The following is a 21,488-nucleotide window of genomic DNA, read 5'->3' as shown; positions in this document are numbered from 1 at the left end:
CACATCATCTTTCTCACTGGCTGGATCTTGTCCACTATATATGTTGCACCAGCCCCAAATAAAGATGACAATTTTTATTGAAGTTGGTATTTCAAATGGCTGTTCTGACCCATGGATTTAATATTGCATATTCTAGGATAACTTCTGAATCATTATTTAACATCACAAGATAAGGAAGTGTGCCTAAAGTCCACTAAAACGTGGGGAAAGATAGACCCAATAAAACAATCTTTAAGATGGGTGAAAATGTATTTATTTTCACACTCAACAATAATAAGAATAGTTTTTTAAAATATGAAAATATTATTACACTCTGGTTGGCTCTGCATAGTTTACCTTCTGCAGACATCATTCAGAATTCAGTCTTTTCCACTAACCACTCAAAGCAACCAAATTTTTCACAAGAGCCGGTGTAAAGATTAAGAAAATATCACCTGTGTCTGTGTTAAAAGAAGCAACAGTTGGATTCTGCAGGTTCTGCAGTTGGACACTTAAATTATGACACAGGCAATTCCTTTGTCCAGTTTCTGCAGTGACTATCATGTTCCATGTAAACTTTTGACTTCTGTTGTCTTATGATCAAAAAGTATCATACCAACTATTCCTCAAGTTGCAGTAAATAACCCTAATCCCTGCTTTGTCTCTGCTAAGTTCACTGGGGTCTACATGCCGTTTTCAACAGTAAAGTGTATCACGAGTCCAATTGCCAGTATAATTGGTCCTGACAGAAAGGCTAGTCCACGACGAATGATCAATTGCTTCATGGGCAAAATGTCTCCAACTGTAACAGCAGCTTCTGTAGCAGACACCTCACCCAATAGTTGTTCCATTTCTGTGTTGCTCTCTCCTTCCCCAATATATTCTGTAAAGCAAAACCACACTGAAACATTACAAGCTCATTATTGTACCAGTAGACCAAATTTCTAGGAAAAGATCACCATGACCTCCTCCATAACTATCAGTAAAGCTGCCAGATCCACAGGCAGGAGGTGTACTTCTTATAGGATGGGTTGAGCAATGTAAGTTCTTGGCCACCTGGTTATGGAACAGTACGAGGTTCTCAATCCACTACAGTACCATTGTACATTTATAAATGTCACTATTTGTGTTTTAATTAAAAAGGGAAGAAAAGTTCTATTCAGGATATTCTCCCAAGGTTTAAGGGGGAAACAAATGGATGTAGAAGGACTACGTGAAGAAAGTAAACTTCTAGTTGCCCATCCTGATGAAGGCCTGTCATTTAGGTTCTCCTTTCCCCCTTCCTTCCAAGTTGTTCCAGTGATCTGACCAATACAGTCCCCGGGGGGGCTCCATTTGTTTCATTGAGAATTGCAATTTCGGACTGACTGGAGAGTTGGTGACCCCAAGAAAACACATTACTGGCAAGTCCACATAGACTTTCCACCCCCTTTAAGCAACCAACTGAAATCCCCATTTGTGGGAGGCAATAAATGTCTACTGTGCGCTGAACAAATGCTGAAGCATTGTGTGTTATCAATAAATACAGGGATTCCTCACACCTACTGCTTTTGATTTAATTCAGAAGTTAAAATATGAAAGATAAATAACTGTTATCCTGTTGCTCTGCAAGAAGCGTAACTCCTGTTTGTGAATCACGCAGCTGTAAAGAAAGAATTTGCATTTATATAGCGTCTTTCACGACCTCAGGATGTCCCAAAGTGCTTCACAACCCACAAAGTACTTTTTTTTTGAAGTGTAGTCACTGTTGTAATGTAGGAAACGTGGCAGCCAATGAGTGTGTCACATTTACCTTTCCAGTTCTTACTTTTCCTATACATTGTCAAATGTTCTTTTATTGCAAAACGATTACTCCAGACCTGCTACATTTTAATCTTGATCAACTTGTTCAAAATATACCAGGAAATTACTCACCATGGGCTACATGTAACAGAATCATAACCTGTTTGTAAGAAAATGGGTTTATGATTTTGTTAAACATTGTACAGAGGAACGTATGTGATTTTTAAATGGAGAGTGATTTAAAGTTGAGAGAAAATTCTTGATACCTGTCAAAGTATTCTCAGTTTGGCCACCAGAGGCGCTGTTTGAGGTGTCCACGTCATTCTTCACACCTGCGTTAACTAGAGCCTTTAAATAACAACAACAACTTACGTTTATAAAAAGCCTTTAACGTAGCAATACATCCCATGGTGCTTCACAGGGGCAAACAAAATTTGACACAAATAAAGCACAAGACCTTTATTTAAAGCAGAAGGAAGGCCCAGGAAGAGGGAGCAGTTTCTGTACAAAACGCCCCCATCTGTTTTTAAAAAAAAAAATATTAAAGCTATCTGTCAGTTGTTAGAAGATACAATTGCTCTAACATTTATGGAGACCTGGCATTTAGTTGTTTTGGTGCTGCTGCATGACTATGGGATGCTCCATTTGTGCCCTGTAGGCAGCTCTGTTAGTTTGAGTGGGAGCTGGAGCTGGCATTTCGAACCAGCTGACAGTCCAATCTCAAAGTGCCCTGCAGCAGACAATTTGCATTACTGGCTGAGTACTGCAGCATGGAGAGAGGGGAGCCTCACATCCCATCAGTCTGAGCTGCGTTCAAGCCCAAGGAACAGAGGCGAGCAGCTAACCTCGTTGAAGCACCCAGGCTGAATTGGTTTAGATTTGTTTTATTCCCTCTTTTAAAAAGGAGCATTTTAGTTATTTGATTTATCACACAGCGTCTCAGAGCACCGGTGCCTGGCCTCAGCTTCGCTGTTGGGAGAATGGAGGCGCCGAGAAAGAAAGGAAAAGATTTGCATTTACATAGCTCCTTTCACGACCTCAGGACGTCCAAAAGCGCTTTACAGCCGATGAAGTACTTCTGAAGTGTAGTCACTGTTGTAATGTAGGAAACACTGATGCCAATTTTGTGCACAGCAAGATCCCACAAACAGCAATAGATAAAGTTGGTTGAAGGATAAATATTGGCCAGGACACTGGTGGACGTAAAAGATCCCACTATTTCGAAGAACAACAGGGGAATTCTCCTCAGAGAGGGGCAGACCGGGCCTCAGTTTAACGTCTTATCTGAAAGACTGCATCTCCGACAGTGCAGCACTCCCTCAGTACGGCACTGGGAGTGTCAGACTAGATATTATGCTCAAGTCCCTGGAGTGGGACTTGAACCCACAACCTTCTGACTCAGAGCCGAGTGTGCTACCCACAGAGCCACAGCTGACATGGCAGAAACTTGGTGCTTCCCCACTGGAAACCAACGAGCGTCCGTTGGCCTCTGCCAAACAATTTCCAGTGGCTAGATGGGGAGGGATGTTAGCAGTGGTGCGGGAGCACACCTGGACTTTAAACCAGGCTGCTGTGCCTGGCACGAGGAAACAGGGGAAAAGACATGATAACAAAAAATACATACATTTTTCATAAGTTACGTACTGCAGTAACTAATTTCTGTTAGCTGCTTTTACCTTATCAGATGCTTTGTTCCAGTTCATTTTATAAATCACTGACTGAAAAAAGATCATTTGCACAACCACAGATACAAACATTCCAGACCAAAGACCTGCAAAACAGTAAGGTTGCAGTGAACAGACACAATCCTGTTGTTTTTCTTTCTGGGCAGTTCTCTCTCCTTCACTACTTGATTTTGTTTCTAACATTTGCTGGCAGGATGTGACACTGGCAAGGCCACCTTTATAGGCCACGCCAAATTCCCCTGAGAAAATGTGCCGCCTTCTAGAGCAATTGTTCGTAGGATTAAGTAGCCACTTTAGAAAGCAGCGAGAGTCAACCATGTAGTGTGTGGGACTGAAGTCACACGTAGGTCAGACTAGGTTTTTTTCCTATATATTATTACTGAACTCTTATTACAACTTGGCATAGTGGGATTTGAACTCAGTCCAGTATCATAACCACTACACTACTATAGCCTTAAGTGTCAGATGCCCTTAAGTAACTTGCACAGTCGGGTGTTATTCATGTGCCAGGCTAGGCAGCGAGTGTCGGCGGGGTATTCAACCATTGCCAGATCCTGATCCCAGCATCCATACGCAAACGCTGGATTGCGATCAGGAGTGGGAACTCTAGCCACTTTCCCCCACTCCAACCTAAAGATGCTGATGCCAATTGTGGCACCCGTACCACTGTCCCAGCTAAAATCAACTAACTCAGCACTGACCAAGGAATCAAGCATTTCCCCCCCCATTTCTATCCCCCCATGAAACCCTGTCACTTTTATCAAGACAGCTGCCCGACTGGATGTCGTCAGAACACAGGGAGTTCAGGAAGAGCTGGGGGGTGGGGGGCGGTGGGGGGAAGGAAATGAATAAAAGATCACTTTCAGAAAATAAAATTACCAGTACATTCAAAATAAAATCCTACCTAAGACACCAAGTTTTGCTGCAAACATCAGTGAGATTCCAATGGGATACCCAATTGTGTAGAACACGATTAGATTGCCGATGGCTCCCAGTTTTTGTTTCCCAGTTCCTATTATTACTCCAGAACTCACACACTGTAGGGAAGATAGATGGAATATATTAACCACATAATTCAGTTTTCTAGAGTGCTCCTGTTTTGCCAGTTACCGTAAATCTGTGTCCTCTGGTTGCGGATCCTTCTACCACTGGAAACAGTTCCTCCTTATTTACTCTATCAAAACCCTCCATGATTTTGAACACCACCTCTGCTCCAAGGAGAACAACCCCAGCTTCTCTAGTCTCTCCACATAATTGAAGTCCCTCATCCCTGGTACCATTCTAGTAAATCTCCTCTGCTCCCTCTCTAAGGCCTTGACATCCTTCCTAAAAAGTGTGGTGCCCAGAATTGGCCACAATATTCCAGCTAGGGCCTAACCAGTGTTTTATAAAGGTTTAGCATAACTTCCATGCTTTTTACTCTATGCCACTATTCATAAATCCCATATGCCTTTATAACAGCTGTCTCAACTTGTCCTGCCATCTTCAAAGATTTGTGTATGTAAACACCCAGGTCTCTCTATTCCTGTACCCCCTTTAGAATTGTACCATTTAGTTTATATTGCCTCTCCTCATTCTTCCAACCAAAATTAATCACTTCACATTTCCCTGCGTGAAATTTCATCTGCCACGTGTCTGCAAATATCACCAGTCCGTCTATGTCCCCCTGAGTCTGTTACTATACTCCTCGCTGTTTACTACATTTCTGAGTTTTGTGTCATCTGCAAACTTTGAAATTACGCCCTGAATACCCAAGTCCAGGTCATTAATATATATCAAAAAGAGCAGTGGTCCCAACACTGACCCCAGAGTGTGTGGGGGGGGGGGGCCGGAATCTATTTATTTTAAAATATTCAAGAACAAACATGAAACATTTTTTTAAAAAGTACTCACAGCTATGGCATCAAAAATGTGGTAAGTAGCAATTAAGGGTACTAGTTCTGCAACTAATTGAATAATTTCTCTGTAAGAGGAGGAGACAGGTGTCAGTTTTTAAACGTTTATAAATTCACTTTGTGAAGTGCATACAGACGAGTTTTCAAACAGTTTACTAACTTGTCAGTGGTAAAGATACAACCCATCACATCCTTTATAGCCGTCAGTATCACACAAATCACCAAAGCGCAGCACCCTGTTGAAATGAATCCACAACTAATTAAAAGGGGAGCAAGACATTAGAAGTAATAATTATTTAAAGCTCCAGGCAACGCACAAATAAAACTGCAGCTCAGTGTTTCTAAATACCTAAACCAGAAGGGGATGTGGAATTTTCCTGCTCTTTTTGCAATTCTATTTCTTCAAACAGCTTAATTGTGCTAAATCCAGTGTCACCAGAATGGTACCAGGGATGAGGGAATTCAGCTATTGTGGAGAGACTGGAGAAGCTGGGATTGTTCTGCTTGGAGCAAAGAAGGTTAAGTGGAAATTTAACAGAGGTGCTCAAAATTACGAGGGATTTTGATAAGGTAGATAGGGAGTAAATGTTTCCACTGGCAGGAGGGTTGGTAACCTGAAGACAGATTTAAGATCACTGGGGAAAAAAGCCGTGGAGGGGGGGGGGAAAAAAGATAAGGAGAATTTTTTTTTAAACGCAGTGAGTTGTTACGATCTGGAAATGCAATGCCTGAAAGGCTGATGGAAGCAGATTCAATAGTAACTTTCAAAAGGGAATTGGATCTCCACTTAAAAGGAAAAGATTTGCAGGGCTATGGGGAAAGATCAGTGGAGTGGGACTAATTGGTGGCTTCTTCAGAGAGCCGGCACAAGTACGATGGTCCAAGTGGCCTCCTTCTGCGCTGTATGATTTTACGATTCTATAAGAGCAGCCATACCTCTCGACCTGCAAATGTGCAAATTAGGGAAACTAGGCCTAAACAGTAGGAACATTTTTTTAATTACAATCATAAATTGGACAGGGCATTGCCCACGGTCAGTTGAATAGGAGCCTCCCTACCTCCACGCATGATGGCAACGGAGCTGGGAGAGAGACTCCAGAAACTCACTCCATAGAGCCAACTACTGGCCAGAATCTGCATTACATTGTGACATATCAAAATTAAATGGGAAATGTTGACATTAAATTTAGAATGGGAAATATTGACGAGAAACCATACAAAAATCATGACAACAGGAAGTAAGGTTTGTGTACAGGAAATGCATGCCCTAATCATTATTTTTAATAATATACCAATGTAGAGCCATGACTATTCAAATAACCTTATTATTATAATTGCATTGTTAAGTCATTCTACCTTTTTGAGATAAGCCTGTGAGCATGAGGTGATGGACAAACATAGAATATCAGTAAAACCTACTGAGCAGAATAAGCGACCTGCGTGCATTGAACTGCCTCATCTCTGCTGGATTGGCAGTAAATGGAGCTACAATTGACCTCAGCTCCCTTTGGTTAAGAAGGTGACTTTTAGCCAGAGTTCCTGCTCCTGATCACTATCCAGCAACCCCTCCTGGTTGTCAGGCGAGGGTCAGGCCGGGCTCGGCTCTGATGCACCCGCCCCGGTCCAATAACATGTCTATGGCCCACGTGAGGAAGGATCAATTGAGAGAGGTAGGGGAGAGCAATCAGCACCTATGGAACTGTGCACACCAAAGTTTTAACTCCTTCAGAAAAAGGAGGAGGAAATTTGGTTTAAAAAAAGGGGTAAGAAATTGAATAAGAAGTGAGGTGGTGGGTTACATTATTTGAAAGACTGCAGTTGTAGTCAAGTAACTCATCAATAATGTAATAAATTATAAACTAGACACTCACCAGTGCACCACAGAGCAACTTTGGCAGAGATTTTAGCCTGGTTTGGGTTTCTAGCACCCAAAGCATTACCCACACGAACACTTACAGCCACGCTGTATCCCAGAGGGATCTGCAGGGGAAACGACATGAACTTAATTCTACATTACTCTGTTTCCTTCATGTTATTCCTCCTTGCGATGTACTGCTTTTGCTCCCTTCCTCCCCTTTGGCCTAGAGAGTAAATGTACTACCCAGTTATGGTACTGCACCATATGGACCACGAAGGGCTGAGGTTTGATTCCTAATCAGTGCTGTGTTGGCAGCAGTGGTCATTTGGTCTCAGTAGTTCTGTGCTAGGGGAAGGGACAAAACAAAACAGGGTACAACCTGATTGCTGTCAACAAACTTCAGCATGTGTGTTTTGCCAGACTGTACGAGTATAATAAGTAGAGAGTTAGAGAGAGTGCAGGTAACAGGTACAAGGTACTACCAGTCACATTTAATAATCCATTTTATGCTGCATGACCAATTTGCAATTGCCTGTTTTAATAAATTGCTGACCCTAATAAAATGAAAAAAAGTAATTCTTTGAGTGAAGTGTTTTGAGACATTTTGATGACAAAGTGCTCCACATTTTATGTTTTAAGTACAATTTGTAATTTAAAACAAATGGTTAAGCAGGTGTTCTACGTGTGTTTGTGGTCTCACTGAAATGCAAGCCTTACCATGAATGCTGCTGATAAAACTTGATAAATAATGGCCTGGGTCCCAAGTTCTACTTCATTAACTAATCCTGTGAAAAGGAAACAGTGCAATCAGACTTTAATAATATAAGAAATGTCAAAGCAAAAAATAAAGACTTGCATTTATATCGTGCTTTTCACAACCTCAGGTCGTCCCAATGCGCTTTACAGCCAGTGAAGTACCTTTTTTGAAGTGTGGTCATTGTTGTAATGTAGAAAATGCAGCAGCCAATTTGCGCACAGCAAGATCCCACAAACAGCAATGAGATAATGACCAGATAATCTGTTTATTTTAGTGATGTTGGTTCAGGGATAAATATTGGGGAGAACTCCCCTGCTCTTCTTCAAAAAAGTGCTATGATTTTTTTTTTTTGACATCCGTCTGAGAGGGCAGACAGGGCTTCAGTTAAACACCTTACCCAAAAGACGACACCTCCAACAGTGCAGCACTCCCTCAGTACTGCACTGGGAGTGTTGGCCTAGATTTTGTGCTCAAATCTCTGGAGTGGGGGTTGAACCCACAACCTTCTCACTTTTTAGAGGTGAGAGTGTTACTCACTGAGCCAAGGCTGACAAGAGGCAAGAGAAGGCCACAGGGTGTCTCTAGTGTTCTAACTTCTGAACAGCTCCACTACCCTGCCTGGCAAATTATTCCAGACACTTATCTCTTGTGGGATACCATTTAAAATATTTTTCATTAGTTTATATCTGGTCCTACTCTAGAATCATAGAATCGTTACAGCACAGAAGGAGGCCATTCAGCCCATCGAGCCTGTGCCGGCTATTTGTAAGAGCAATCCAGTTAGTCCCATTCCCCTGCTCTTTCCCCATTCCCCTGCAAATCTTTTCCCTTCAAATATTTATCCAATTCCTTTTTGAAAGCCACGATTGAATCCGCTTCCATCACCCTTTCAGGCAGTGCATTCCAGATCATAACTACTCGCTGCGTAAAAATGTTTTTGCTCATGTCACCTTTGGTTCTTTTGCCAATCACCTTAAATCTGTGTCTGTTGGCTCTCGACCCTTCTGCCAATGGGAAGAGTTTCTCTTTATTTACTTTATCTAAACCCTTCATGATTTTGAACACTTCTATCAAATCTCCTCTCAACCTTCTCTGCTCTAAGGAGAACAACTCCAGCTTCTCCAGTCTATCCACATAACTGAAGTCCCTCATCCCTGGAACCATTCTAGTAAATCTTTTCTGCACCCGCTCTAAGGCCGTCACATCCTTCCGAAGGTGCGGTGCCCAGAATTGGACACAAAACTTCAGCCGTGGCTGAACCAGTGTTTAATAAAGGCTCAACATAACTTTCTTGCTTTTGTACTCTATGCCTCTATTTATAAAGCCCAGGATCCCTTATGCTTTTTTTAAATGCTTTCTCAACCTGCCCTGCCACCTTCAAAGATTTGTGCACATATACCCTCAGGTCTCTCTGTTCCTGCACCCACATTAGAATTGTACCATTTAGTTTATATTGCCTCTCCTCATTCTTCCCGCCAAAATGCATCACTCCGCACTTCTCTGTGTTGAATTTCATCGTCCACGTGTCCGCCCATTCCACCAGCCTGTCTATGTCCTCTTGAAGTCTATTACTATCCTCCTCACTGTTTATTACACTTCCAAGTTTTATGTCAACTGCAAATGTTTAAATTGCACCCTGTATTTTTTTTTTATTCGTTTATGGGATGTGGGCGTCGCTGGCGAGGCCGGCATTTATTGCCCATCCCTAATTGCCCTTGAGAAGGTGGTGGTGAGCTGCCTTCTTTAACTGCTGCAGTCCATACGGTGAAGGTTCTCCCGCAGTGCTGTTAGGTAGGGAGTTCCAGGATTTTGACCCAGTGACGATGAAGGAATGGCGATATATTTCCAAGTTGGGATGGTGTATGATTTGGAGGGGAACGTGCAGGTGGTGTTGTTCCCATGTACCTGCTGCTCGTCCTTCTAGGTGGTAGAGGTCGCGGGTTTGGGAGGTGCTGCAGTGCATCCTGTGGATGGTACACACTGCAGCCACAGTGCGCCGGTGGTGAAGGGAGTGAATGTTTAGGGTGGTGGATGGGGTGCCAATCAAGCGGGCTTATTTAATACAACGGGTCAGGAGTATACCCAAGTCTAAATCATTAATATATATCAAAAAAGCAGCGGTCCTAGTACCGACCCCTGGGGAACTCCACTGTACACCTTCCTCCTGTCTGAAAAACAACTGCTCACCACTACTCTGTTTCCTGTCACTTAGCCAATTTTGTATCCATGCTGCCACTGCCCCTTTTATTTCATGGGCTCCAATTTTGCTGACAAGCCTATTATGCAGCACTTATTCAAACGCCTTTTTAAAGTCCATATACACATCAACTGCATTGTCCTCATCAACCCTCTGTTACCTCATCAAAAAACTCAATCAAGTTAGTTAAACACGATTTTCCTTTAAAACAAATCCGTGCTGGCTTTCCTTTATTAATCCACACTTGTGCAAGTGACTATTAATTTTGTCCCAGATTATTGTTTCTAAAAGCTTCCCCACCACAGAAGTTAAACTGACTGGCCTGTAGTGGCCCGGTTTATCCTTACATGCTTTTTTGAACAAGGGTGTAATAATTGCAATTCTCCAGTCCTCCGGCACCACCCCCGGATCTAAGGAAGATTTCTTTTCAAAAATATTAATATGCAGGGTTTTACGACAGTTTCCTAGAAGTAAAGGGAATTAGGGGTTACGGGGAGCGGGCAGGAAATTGGACATGAATTTAGATTTGAGGTTAGGATCAGATCAGCCATGATCTTATTGAATGGCGGAGCAGGCTCGAGGGGTCGATTGGCCTACTCCTGCTCCTATTTCTTATGTTCTTATGTTATGCAAGCCATTTAATATTTTATACACACTAACAAGGGCCCCCTCAACTGTCTTTTCTCTGGTCTGTAGTGTAGAAATCAAGTTTCTTTTAAATTTTTCCTCACAACTCATCCCTCTTACAGACTGCATCATTCTGCACCATCTCCAGCAGTTGCATATCCCTTTTTTAACCTGCTGACCAGAACTGTGTACACACTGCTAGTGATAGCTCCTAATATTCTGTTTGCTTTTTAAATTGCTTTTTAAATGATCTCACCCCATTGACTGGACATTGATGGGACAAACTCCGTTATTACTCCCAGACCTCGAGAGTCATTAGATCCCAATTCTATTCCATTTCAGCTGCGTAGACCCTCAGCTCTGTAATTCCCTCCTCTCTGCCTCTCTCTCCTCCTTTAAGAGGCTACTTAAAATCTACCTCTTTGACCAAGCTTTTGATCACTGTCCTAACATCTCCTTATTTGGCTCGGTGTCAAATTTTGTTTGATAATCTTTTCCTGTGAAGTGCCTTGGGACGTTTCACTACATTAAAGGCGCTATATAAATGCAAGTTGTGGTTGTTTTAAATTTTATACATACGCTGTAAATTATTTCACCAGTTATGCACTTAATTTGAAGTGGAGTATGCCTAACAAAGTGTCTTCACTCCTTATTTAATACAACGGGTCAGGAGTTTTTGAAGAGGAGATGCAAGTTTATTTACCTGCAAGGAAAATTCCAATTTCATAAGTCCACCATTCAATACATAGCATAAGCATACTGGGAATTGCCAGCCGTATAAAGTTGCCCCACTCCTGCAGACAGTCAGTGGACCATCCTATGCAAGAACAAAATGGCACAATTGACACAATGCACAAATGAATATAGAAACTATCTGAGAAGATTGAGGATAGAAGGGAGGAACAGGAAGAAGAAATTCAAGCCATTCAGCTTGTCCCAATTTTTAAGTTCAAGCTATGGATGCAGACTGGTCATCTTCAGGACAAGGTTGAATTGAAACCAATTTCGTGATCTCAGTCGTGCCAATCACTGAGCGAATGTTAAGTGCTTCTCCGTAAAGAGTAATGCAAACAACACTGGTGGTGATTCATCTTAGGCTTGTCTCGTGCACCTTCCAGAGGCTGGTTAATTAATGAGAAAAGCAGAGGTCTGGAAACAGATCGCCTGCCTACTCTCTCAAGGAAATGCATGATGTGGTACTGATCCATGAGGACCAGCAAGGTCATGGGGTCTATCCCTTGCCTGAACTGGGGTACCCGACGTCAGCCAAGACAGTGATGGTGCCCTTGCTTAATTTTGTATAACCACCTCCAAACACGGAAAAAGACAGGGACACGTTATTTCTTACTGTTACAATGCCTGTTTGCACATTCCTGATCCAATGGCCACCAGAACTACCCACCAATCCATTACTGGGTCTCCCTACCAGCACTCTTGCACCTTCCTTATGGCTTGCTGTCTCACACTCGTCTTCAGCTCCATCTCCCTCTTCCATGGGTTTCCACTTCTTGGCTTACATGCAACTCTTCAGGACATGTGTTGGTAATAGAATTTGAAAATTACTTTTTCTGATGTAATGGTAAATGCGCTGCCTGGTGACGAACTGAGCCATATAGGTGTGTGTGTGTGTGTGTGTGTGTGTGTGTGTGTGTGTGTGTGTGTGTGTGTGGGGTCCCAGAATTGTTCCTCAATCTGTGATAAGTAAGCGGATCACATCTGGCCACTAGCAGAGTCACTACAGGACCTCTTAAGCCAGGGAGGGGACCTACCAGCTAGCCTATCCACATCTAGCTGCTGTCCACTGATTCCTGGTGGAAAGTGCTTGTACATCGAGCGAGGACAAGATCAGGCTTGGCTGGAATCCCCTCAATGGTCAAATCGCTTGCTGGCATTCATCGTCTAAGCTCACTCTTGATACTGGACAGTGGGCAGCATCCATGGGACCGAACACCAGCAGAAACCAGTGCCAAAAAGAAAAGGAGAAAAGCAGAAAACAAAATGTATAAAAGCAGCATTAAAAAGTACTGCACACAGATAAACATAAATTACCTGCCCAGGTCCCAACGTACAACTTTGTCCTTCGAATGTATATGAACAGGAGAATAGCTTGACAATACTGAGAAACAACATTGGCAACAGCGGAACCTCTGAAAAATATCGTGTTCACATGTTAAATGTGGCTTCAAATAAAGCCTGGGTCACCATTCAGTGAGCATTCACCTCATCAAAACAGGTTTAAGAAATTTTGATTTTATATATTAGTTGGCATAAACAAAAAGAAAGACAGACTTGCATTTATATAGCACCTTTCACGGTGTCAGGAGGTCCCAAAGTGCTTTCCAGCCAATTAAGTACTTTTGAAGTGTAGCTACTGTTGTAATGTAGGAAACGTGGCAGCCAATTTGCGCACAGCAAGATCCCACAGACAGCAATATAATAGTGATCAGATAATCTGCTTTTAGGTGTTGGTTGAGGGATTAATATTGGCTATGACACCGGGGAGAACTCCCCTGCTTTTCTTCGAAATAGTGCCATGGGATCTTTTATGCCCACCTAAGGGCATACGGGGCCTTGGTTTAATGTCTCATCCGAAAGACTGGATTGTCAGCCTAGATTTTGTGCTGAGGTTTCTGGAGTGGGACTTGAACTCACAAACTTCTAACTCAAAAGGTAAGAGTGCTACCACTGAGCTACATAGCAACAGAGTACGTCTAGAGATAACTAAGGCAAGGACATTAGCGTAGATGGTCTTCCATTTTCGTGACCACCTACAGTGATGAGTAGTGCCTAAGTTTGTATACTTTGTACAGAATAATTCAGTCTATAGCACGCTCAAAAGCAGTAATATACTGAAGGACTGATATAACAGTAAACGGCTCAACATTTTCTGTTGCGGGGGTTACGAGGGGATCTCAATTTCTTGACGTGCCAGTGCTCCAAAACATACTGGAGACTACATGTTATTCTATGCACACTTTGTACTGTGTGGCTGTACACAAACCTTTCAGTTGTACTTTGATCAATTTAGATGGTTGCCACTACTTTAAGTAATGTTATGGATTTTCAACAAGACAACATATATTTTTATCCCTGGCTAGACACAGGCCCTGGATAAGTGGGCACCTTCATAATCCCTCCCTGTGCTGTTGAAATGTTATCTAGGGACTTAAGTGCAACATAATACAGAGGTCTAGCCAAATTTCCACTCCCGGTTGGTTGGGCAATATTGCATCTGTCAATCCGACAGAGACTGACAGCTCCCTGTCTTGGGGGTATAGAGAGTGTGAACGTTAACTGAGGCTGGAATTTGAAGCTGTTTCTCCAGTTTCCTTGGCTCAGTGCACTAACATATTGTGTAGGTAGGTCTCACAAACTGTAGGGAACTTCCTATGATTCTACACAGACTGTTACCAAATTTTCCTAGACCACTGGGTAGAGATCTTAGATGGAGGAATGAAAAACGCAGCTATAGACGGCACTTAAGATAACAGAAGCAGGCTCTTCTAGCAACTTTCTTTGCCCCGAGTTGCAAACGTGTGTTACTCTGCTCAAATCATTAACCAGGGCACAGTAGTATTATGGTTTTGGTACTGGACTAGCAACCCAAAGGTCAGGAGTTCAAATCCCAACAAGGCAAGTTGTGAAATATAATTCAATAGATCTGCTAATTTGTGAACTAGTACCAGGGAAAAAAAATGATGAAGAAAGATGCTGGATTATTGCAAAAAAAACCAACTGGTTCACAAATGTCCTTTGGGAAAGGGAACCTGCCACCCCTACCTGGCCTGGCCAGGCCCACACGTGGCTCTAGTGTCACACTCCGTGGTTGACTCTCGATGCTTTATGAAGTGGCCAGTCAGTTGTAAAAACAGCTACAGGAGGCCCATCATTACCTTCTCAAGGCGACTAGGGATAAGCATTATCTGTGGCCTTAACAGCGTCAGCCACATTCCCATGAACAAATTTAAAAAAAAATTACAGTACAGAAATGGAGGTCATCTCCCATAGTCCGGGGTGGATGAGAAAACATTATGAAAATAGGAGGGTAGACCTCCTGTGTGGTTGGGTTTGTGAATCCATGCTTAACATACGGGCACTACATTCTTGCCAGCACTATTTTTACATATCAGTGAGCCCATTTACAACAAACAGATTAACCCTGGTGTACAAACAGAAATATATAGTCGGAGTGCATTAATCACACGTGAACGTCATGCATTGAAGGTTCTAGCCTCCTATCTCCAAAATGTGCTGGCTGTTTGGTTTCTCTTTCTTGTTAAATTGAGAAACCAAGATGAAGAGTTAAGGCCCAGAGTGCAGGACGTCACCAAGGCTGAAACAATAGGATGGGAGATCTAAAGGGTGAGACAAAGGGGGTTACTTTTACATTAATCTCCAATTGGCCAGTTACACATCAGGAGTGGTGGGAAATAGACTCCTATATAGGTGGGAAATAGAGTGCCAAGTACAAACTTTTAAGCGTGTATGCAAGCTGACAACTGAATCTATAGGCTACATGATACGCAGAGCCATGCCCCACTAAGTGGACCTACTCTTGTGTATCCCACCTTTCTCTTTTTTTCCCTCTCATTCACTCTAAGTGTGTTTCCCGTCAGCATAGGAGAGAACATGGGAACAGGAATAGGCCATTCAGCCCCTCAAGCTTGTTCTGTCATTTAATTAGATCATTGCAGATCTGTATCTTAACTCCATCTACCCGCCTTGGTTCCGTAACTCTTAATACCCTTGCCTAACAAAAATCTATCAATCTCAGTTCTTGAAATTTTCAATGGGAGAATTTTCATGGGAAGGCAGCGGAGGACTGTACAACTCACTTGCTCACCCCTTCATGCAGGTGAGGGGGGAAATGAATGAGAAAGTCCTCCCCTTTAGTTTTTCTATCAGATGATTATAGAATCATAAAATCATAAAAGTTTACAACATGGAAACAGGCCCTTCGGCCCAACATGTCCATGTCGCCCAGTTTATACCACTAAGCTAGTCCCAATTGCCTGCACTTGGCCCATCTTACCCATGTAACTGTCCAAATGCTTTTTAAAAGACAAAATTGTACCCACCTCTACTACTGCCTCTGGCAGCTCGTTCCAGACACTCACCACCCTTTGAGTGAAAAAATTGCCCCCCTGGACCCTTTTGTATCTCTCCCCTCTCACCTTAAATCTATGCCCCCTCGTTATAGACTCCCCTACCTTTGGGAAAAGATTTTGACTATCTACCTTATCTGTGCCCCTCATTATTTTATAGACTTCTATAAGATCACCCCTAAACCTCAGACTCTCCAGGGAAAAAAGTCTCAGTCTATCCAACCCCTCCCTATAAGTCAAACCATCAAGTCCCGGTAGCATCCTAGTAAATCTTTTCTGCACTCTTTCTAGTTTAATAATATCCTTTCTATAATAGGGTGACCAGAACTGTACACAGTATTCCAAGTGTGGCCTTACTAATGTCTTGTACAACTTCAACAAGACATCCCAACTCCTGTATTCAATGTTCTGACCAATGAAACCAAGCATGCTGAATGCCTTCTTCACCACCCTATCCACCTGTGACTCCACTTTCAAGGAGCTATGAACCTGTACTCCTAGATCTCTTTGTTCTATAACTCTCCCCAACGCCCTACCATTAACGGAGTAGGTCCTGGCCCGATTCGATCTACCAAAATGCATCACCTCACATTTATCTAAATTAAACTCCATCTGCCATTCATCGGCCCACTGGCCCAATTTATCAAGATCCCGTTGCAATCCTAGATAACCTTCTTCACTGTCCACAATGCCACCAATCTTGGTGTCATCTGCAAACTTACTAACCATGCCTCCTAAATTCTCATCCAAATCATTAATATAAATAACAAACAACAGCGGACCCAGCACCAATCCCTGAGGCACACCGCTGGTCACAGGCCTCCAGTTTGAAAAACAACCCTCTACAACCACCCTCTGTCTTCTGTCGTCAATCCAATTTTGTATGCAATTGGCTACCTCACCTTGGATGCCGTGAGATTTAACCTTATGTAACAACCTACCATGCGGTACCTTGTCAAAGGCTTTGCTAAAGTCCATGTAGACCACGTCTACTGCACAGCCCTCATCTATCTTCTTGGTTACCCCTTCAAAAAACTCAATCAAATTCGTGAGACATGATTTTCCCCTCACAAAACCATGCTGACTGTTCCTAATCAGTCCCTGCCTCTCCAAATGCCTGTAGATCCTGTCCCTCAGAATACCCTCGAACAACTTACCCACTACAGATGGCAGGCTCACCGGTCTGTAGTTCCCAGGCTTTTCCCTGCCGCCCTTCTTAAACAAAGGCACAACATTTGCTACCCTCCAATCTTCAGGCACCTCACCTGTAGTTGTCGATGATTCAAATATCTCTGCTAGGGGACCCGCAATTTCCTCCCTAACCTCCCATAACGTCCTGGGATACATTTCATCAGGTCCCGGAGATTTATCTACCTTGATGCGCGTTAAGACTTCCAGCACCTCCCTCTCTGTAATATGTACACTCCTCAAGACATCACTATTTATTTCCCCAAGTTCCCTAACATCCATTATATTTAATTTTTTTTAAAAAACAATATGCTACTTACGGCACTCCCAGCATTAGCACATACATCAAGAGGTAATTTATCACCGCATTAAAGATGTTGGCTATAAAACCAATGAGGATCTGTGGCAGAATAATCCCCTGGAGTGGGAACAAAACAGAGAGAGTTCTTTCTGGTATTTCCATTTAGCTTATCCAATAGACACACTGGTGAAATTGGCAGACACATGGCAGATGAAATTTAATGCAGAGAAGTGTGAAGTGATGCATTTTGGAAGGAAGAATGAGGAGAGGCAATATAAACTAAATGGTACAATTTTAAAGGGGGTGCAGGAACAGAGAGACTTGGGAGTTCACATGCACAAATCTTTGAAGGTGGCAGGACAAGTTGATAAGGCTGTTTTTAAAAAAAAAAGCATACGGGATCCTTGGCATTATAAATAGGCATAGAGTACAAATGCAAGGAAGTTATGCTAAACCATTATAAAATCACTGGGTAGGCTTAAGCTGGAGTATTGTGTCCAATTCTGGGAGAATGTCAAGGCCTTGGAGAGGGTACAGAGGAGATTTGTTAGAATGGTACCAGGGATGTGAAGAAACTAGAGAAGCTGGGATTGTTTTCCTTAGAGCAGAGGAGGTTTATGGAGAGATTTAATAGAGGTGTTTGAAATTATATGGGGTTTTGATAGAGTAAATAGGGAGAAACTGTTTCCATTGGCAGGATGTCATTAACCAGAGGACACAGATTTGCGGTAATTGCCAAAAGAAGCAGAGGGGAGATGAGGAGAAACTTTTTTTAAGCAGCGAGTAAGATAGTCACCAATAAATCAAATAGGGAATTCAGGAGGAACAACTTTATCCAGACAGTGGTTAGAATGTGGAACTCGCTACCACAAGGAGTAATTGAGGTGAATCGCGTAGATGCTTTTAAGGTGAAGCTAGATAAACTCATGAAGGGAAGGAACAGAAAGTTATGCTGACAGGATTAGGTGACGAGGGGTGGGAGGAGGCTAGTGTGGAGCATAAACACCGGCATAGACCTGTTGAGCCGAATGACCTGTTTCTGTGCTGTGTAATTTCTATATAATTCTATGCAACCCTGTGCAGTACATTTTAGTGAGCGACTTTTTTTTAAAAAAAAGTAAATTATTCCAGGTGGCACGGTACCAGAATAAGTATGCCTCTAGCGGAGGAGTGAGGAAGCAGTTAGGATGACGGGGCTGCCAACTGACCCTCCCTGAGCTATTGCTCGCTTGCCTCCCCACAAAAGGTATTGCTGAAACCAGCAACTTAGCAGGTGGGGGGGACTTGGGGTTCATCCATCACTGCATCACTTGGCATTGCTTGCCCTTCCAAAGTCACCCAATTTATCACTTACAGTCGAAATTCGAATTAACAGAAATGGAACAAGAATTCCACCTACAGTAATCATTAAAGCAAAGTGCATTTTCAAAAATAAAACCCAACATTTAGTGCATGTACCTGATTCTGAAGATATCTGGTCTCTAAGTCATAAAGAAGTGTTGCCTAAGAAAGAGAGATCAAAAAAAAAATTACGAAAGCAGATAGTGCGGCAAGATTGACAAGAAAGTTACATTCACACTTTCTTCAAAAACTTGAATCTGACCTGCACTGGACCAACAATGAACCTGCCACATGCAACGGCTCGAACCGTAAGAGACTGCGACTTTAGAAACCCAGTGGGTCTGTTACAAATAAAAACCTGCTGCTGTTACCTGCTCAGCTTCTGACTGTACTTCAGCGCACTGTTGAGGCTCAATTTTAGGGGGCAATTGCGGGTGCGTTGGGGACAGGGCGGCTCCGAAAATTGCGGAAATCCCATTCGGGTTCGGAAGCCGGCTCCAACCCGCTGACTTCCACGTTTCCCAGGGACCCACCTGTGTGCGCGCGGGCGACCTGAAAACACAAGTCCCGCCGGCAATTAAAGCCGGCGGGATGACAGTTAAAGAGCCAAATGTACCTCATTGACGTACTTAACGCACTTCACCTGTGACAGAGTATGCTGGCCCACCGCCTCTGATTCACGCCCGATCTCCACCCCCGGTCTCCCAGTCCAGCGCCGGATGACTTCTTGCTCTCTCTCTTTCTCGCCCCACCCCTCGTGTTGCAGCTCCTGACGGCTGCCGGGCACAAAACCCGGAGAAGATGTTCATCATCAGCAATCAACATGTGATCGCGTCAGAAACGGTAAATTTTATTCATGCGGGCTTGCCACACGCACCTTCACCCCCTCCCACCCCCGCTGCCAACCCACCGCCATTGCAAAATCGACCCCTTGGTTTCTCAACTTCACTTAGCCGCTGTGTTGGGACCTGAGCAGAAATCTACTTTCTCCTGGGCTGAAGTCCATTTCTCTGCTGCTTCTGGACCTTATGGTGACTTCCAAAGTCGCCACTGTTTTCTACGGAGACCGTATTCTCTACTGGGTCTAATCTAGTATCTGCTCTTCTGCCAGGAATTTCATCACTCTACGCTGAGCTAGCTCTGATCCGTTTCTACTGGTTCCCGTCCCGCTGTGCATTTTGCTCCTCTGCTGCCGAATGCCTTTTGCTCTGCCGCATCCTGCTGGCTTCCTACTGTCTGATAAACCTCTGTTGGCATATTGGATCTGTCGGGGTGTGCCCTACTGTTCACTGAGGCCACTGCTCACCTCCGCTGGTCCCCTGGATCAACCCAATACTGGCTCATTGTCGATTTTCCTTGCCTCTCCATTTTCCACGGGGGAACCTCCAGCAGTGAGCCCAGTGATATTTTGCCCCACAAAGAGCTCCTGGACTTACTCGCCCTCCACATCTGTCTCCGAAACTGGATGTTCGTTTGTCGGCGTGCTAAGCTGACCTCACGCTATCTACAAGTCAACTTCATCTTACCATGGGACCTCTGACTAACTTTCAACCCTGTTATTGTGTCCTTCCTCAACCAGGACACACACATCCTAAATCTTTACCATGCCTATGTACCCTGAATTTCCTGTGCCCATTCGCGAGTGTATTTTGGCTGCCACTCTGGACCTGAACCTATTACTTCTAACTCCCTTTATCTTTCTCTTCTCTTTACCCCTCTTGGGCCCTTCTCTCCTGTCTCCTCTCCTGCTGGTTACCCAGTCATGCCTCCTTTAATTTCTCCCCTCTGGTACTTTGCACCCTTAATACCTAAACCAACCTTTCACTTCCTCTACTTTCCTACCACCGTCCCAGGCTTCACTCAGTCGTGGGTCAGCCCACAGCTTCCATCTGTGCCTCTCTCAGCATTCTCCAAAGGGCCCATCGAGGCAGTCGTCGCCGCCTCCCAATGAGCAGCAACCCCAGCTGCCCCATTCTCCTCTCTCGCCAGCCTTCCCGCCCAGCGCGCCCGCTGGAGGCTAAGCTTCATATCCTCCTCCTCCTCCTCATCCCGTTCACCCTTCCAATCACTGACCCCATGGAATCTGCCAGCAGATCAACAATTACCACCCCTCTCCACATCTCCCTCCAGAATGTTCGTTCACTTGCAAACAAGGCGCTTGCCATCCATGACCTTATTGTGGATGACTGCATCGACGTCATGGCATTGATGGAAACTTGGCTCATGGGTGATGACACCTTCCCCCATACTGAAGCCTCCCTGCCGAGCTATACCTTCCACCACTTGCCCCGCCTAAACTGCCGCAGTGGTGGTGTGGCCCTGATCACCAAATCGCACCTTGGTCTGTCCCCCTACTTCGATGGCAGCTTCTCCTCCTTTGAGTACCTCACTTTGTTCCACCTCTCTCCTTTCAAAATCCTCGTTATCTACCACCCACCCAACCCCCGCCCCAAGTTTCTCACTGAGATATCCTCACTCCTTTCCTCCCTCTACCACTGCACCAAGCAACTGCCCATCCTTGGTGATTTCAACCTCCATCTCAACTCACCTTGCCCTCGCTCCTGAGTTCACTGCCCTCCTGTCCTCCCTTAACCTCTCCCTCCATATTGACTCTCCTCCCTATATTTACAGCCACCCCTCCTCGGCCTTGCCATCTCTCGTGGCCTCTCTCTATTCCCATTGTCTCAAATCACAGACAACACCATCGCTGATCACTTCCTTGTATCCCTCACCACTCACATCCCTCTTCCAACCCCACTTCCTTCTGCGTCCG

General features: G+C 43.9%; 1 protein-coding gene across 1 annotated transcript in view; it reads right to left on the bottom strand.

Annotated features, from left to right (window-relative positions):
• Positions 1–230: 230 nt before the first annotated feature.
• Positions 231–21,488, bottom strand: part of LOC137345035 (multidrug and toxin extrusion protein 2-like) — a 34,522-nt gene continuing 13,264 nt past the window's right edge. Inside the window, exons 5-17 of the mRNA XM_068008434.1 lie at positions 19,087–19,267; positions 18,833–18,877; positions 17,394–17,491; positions 12,830–12,927; positions 11,484–11,597; positions 7,917–7,984; positions 7,213–7,321; positions 5,502–5,577; positions 5,340–5,409; positions 4,351–4,483; positions 3,438–3,532; positions 2,028–2,109; positions 231–862 (exon numbers count right to left, since the gene is read on the bottom strand). Coding sequence (XP_067864535.1) covers positions 663–862; positions 2,028–2,109; positions 3,438–3,532; positions 4,351–4,483; positions 5,340–5,409; positions 5,502–5,577; positions 7,213–7,321; positions 7,917–7,984; positions 11,484–11,597; positions 12,830–12,927; positions 17,394–17,491; positions 18,833–18,877; positions 19,087–19,267 — 1,369 coding nt within the window. The 3' untranslated portion in view covers positions 231–662. The remainder of the gene's footprint in view (positions 863–2,027; positions 2,110–3,437; positions 3,533–4,350; positions 4,484–5,339; positions 5,410–5,501; positions 5,578–7,212; positions 7,322–7,916; positions 7,985–11,483; positions 11,598–12,829; positions 12,928–17,393; positions 17,492–18,832; positions 18,878–19,086; positions 19,268–21,488) is intronic.

Source organism: Heptranchias perlo, chromosome 28, assembly GCF_035084215.1.
Source record: "Heptranchias perlo isolate sHepPer1 chromosome 28, sHepPer1.hap1, whole genome shotgun sequence".
Classification (NCBI taxonomy): domain Eukaryota; kingdom Metazoa; phylum Chordata; class Chondrichthyes; order Hexanchiformes; family Hexanchidae; genus Heptranchias; species Heptranchias perlo.
The sequence above is the reverse complement of the archived record's forward strand: the minus strand, read 5'-3'. Positions and strand labels throughout refer to the sequence as shown.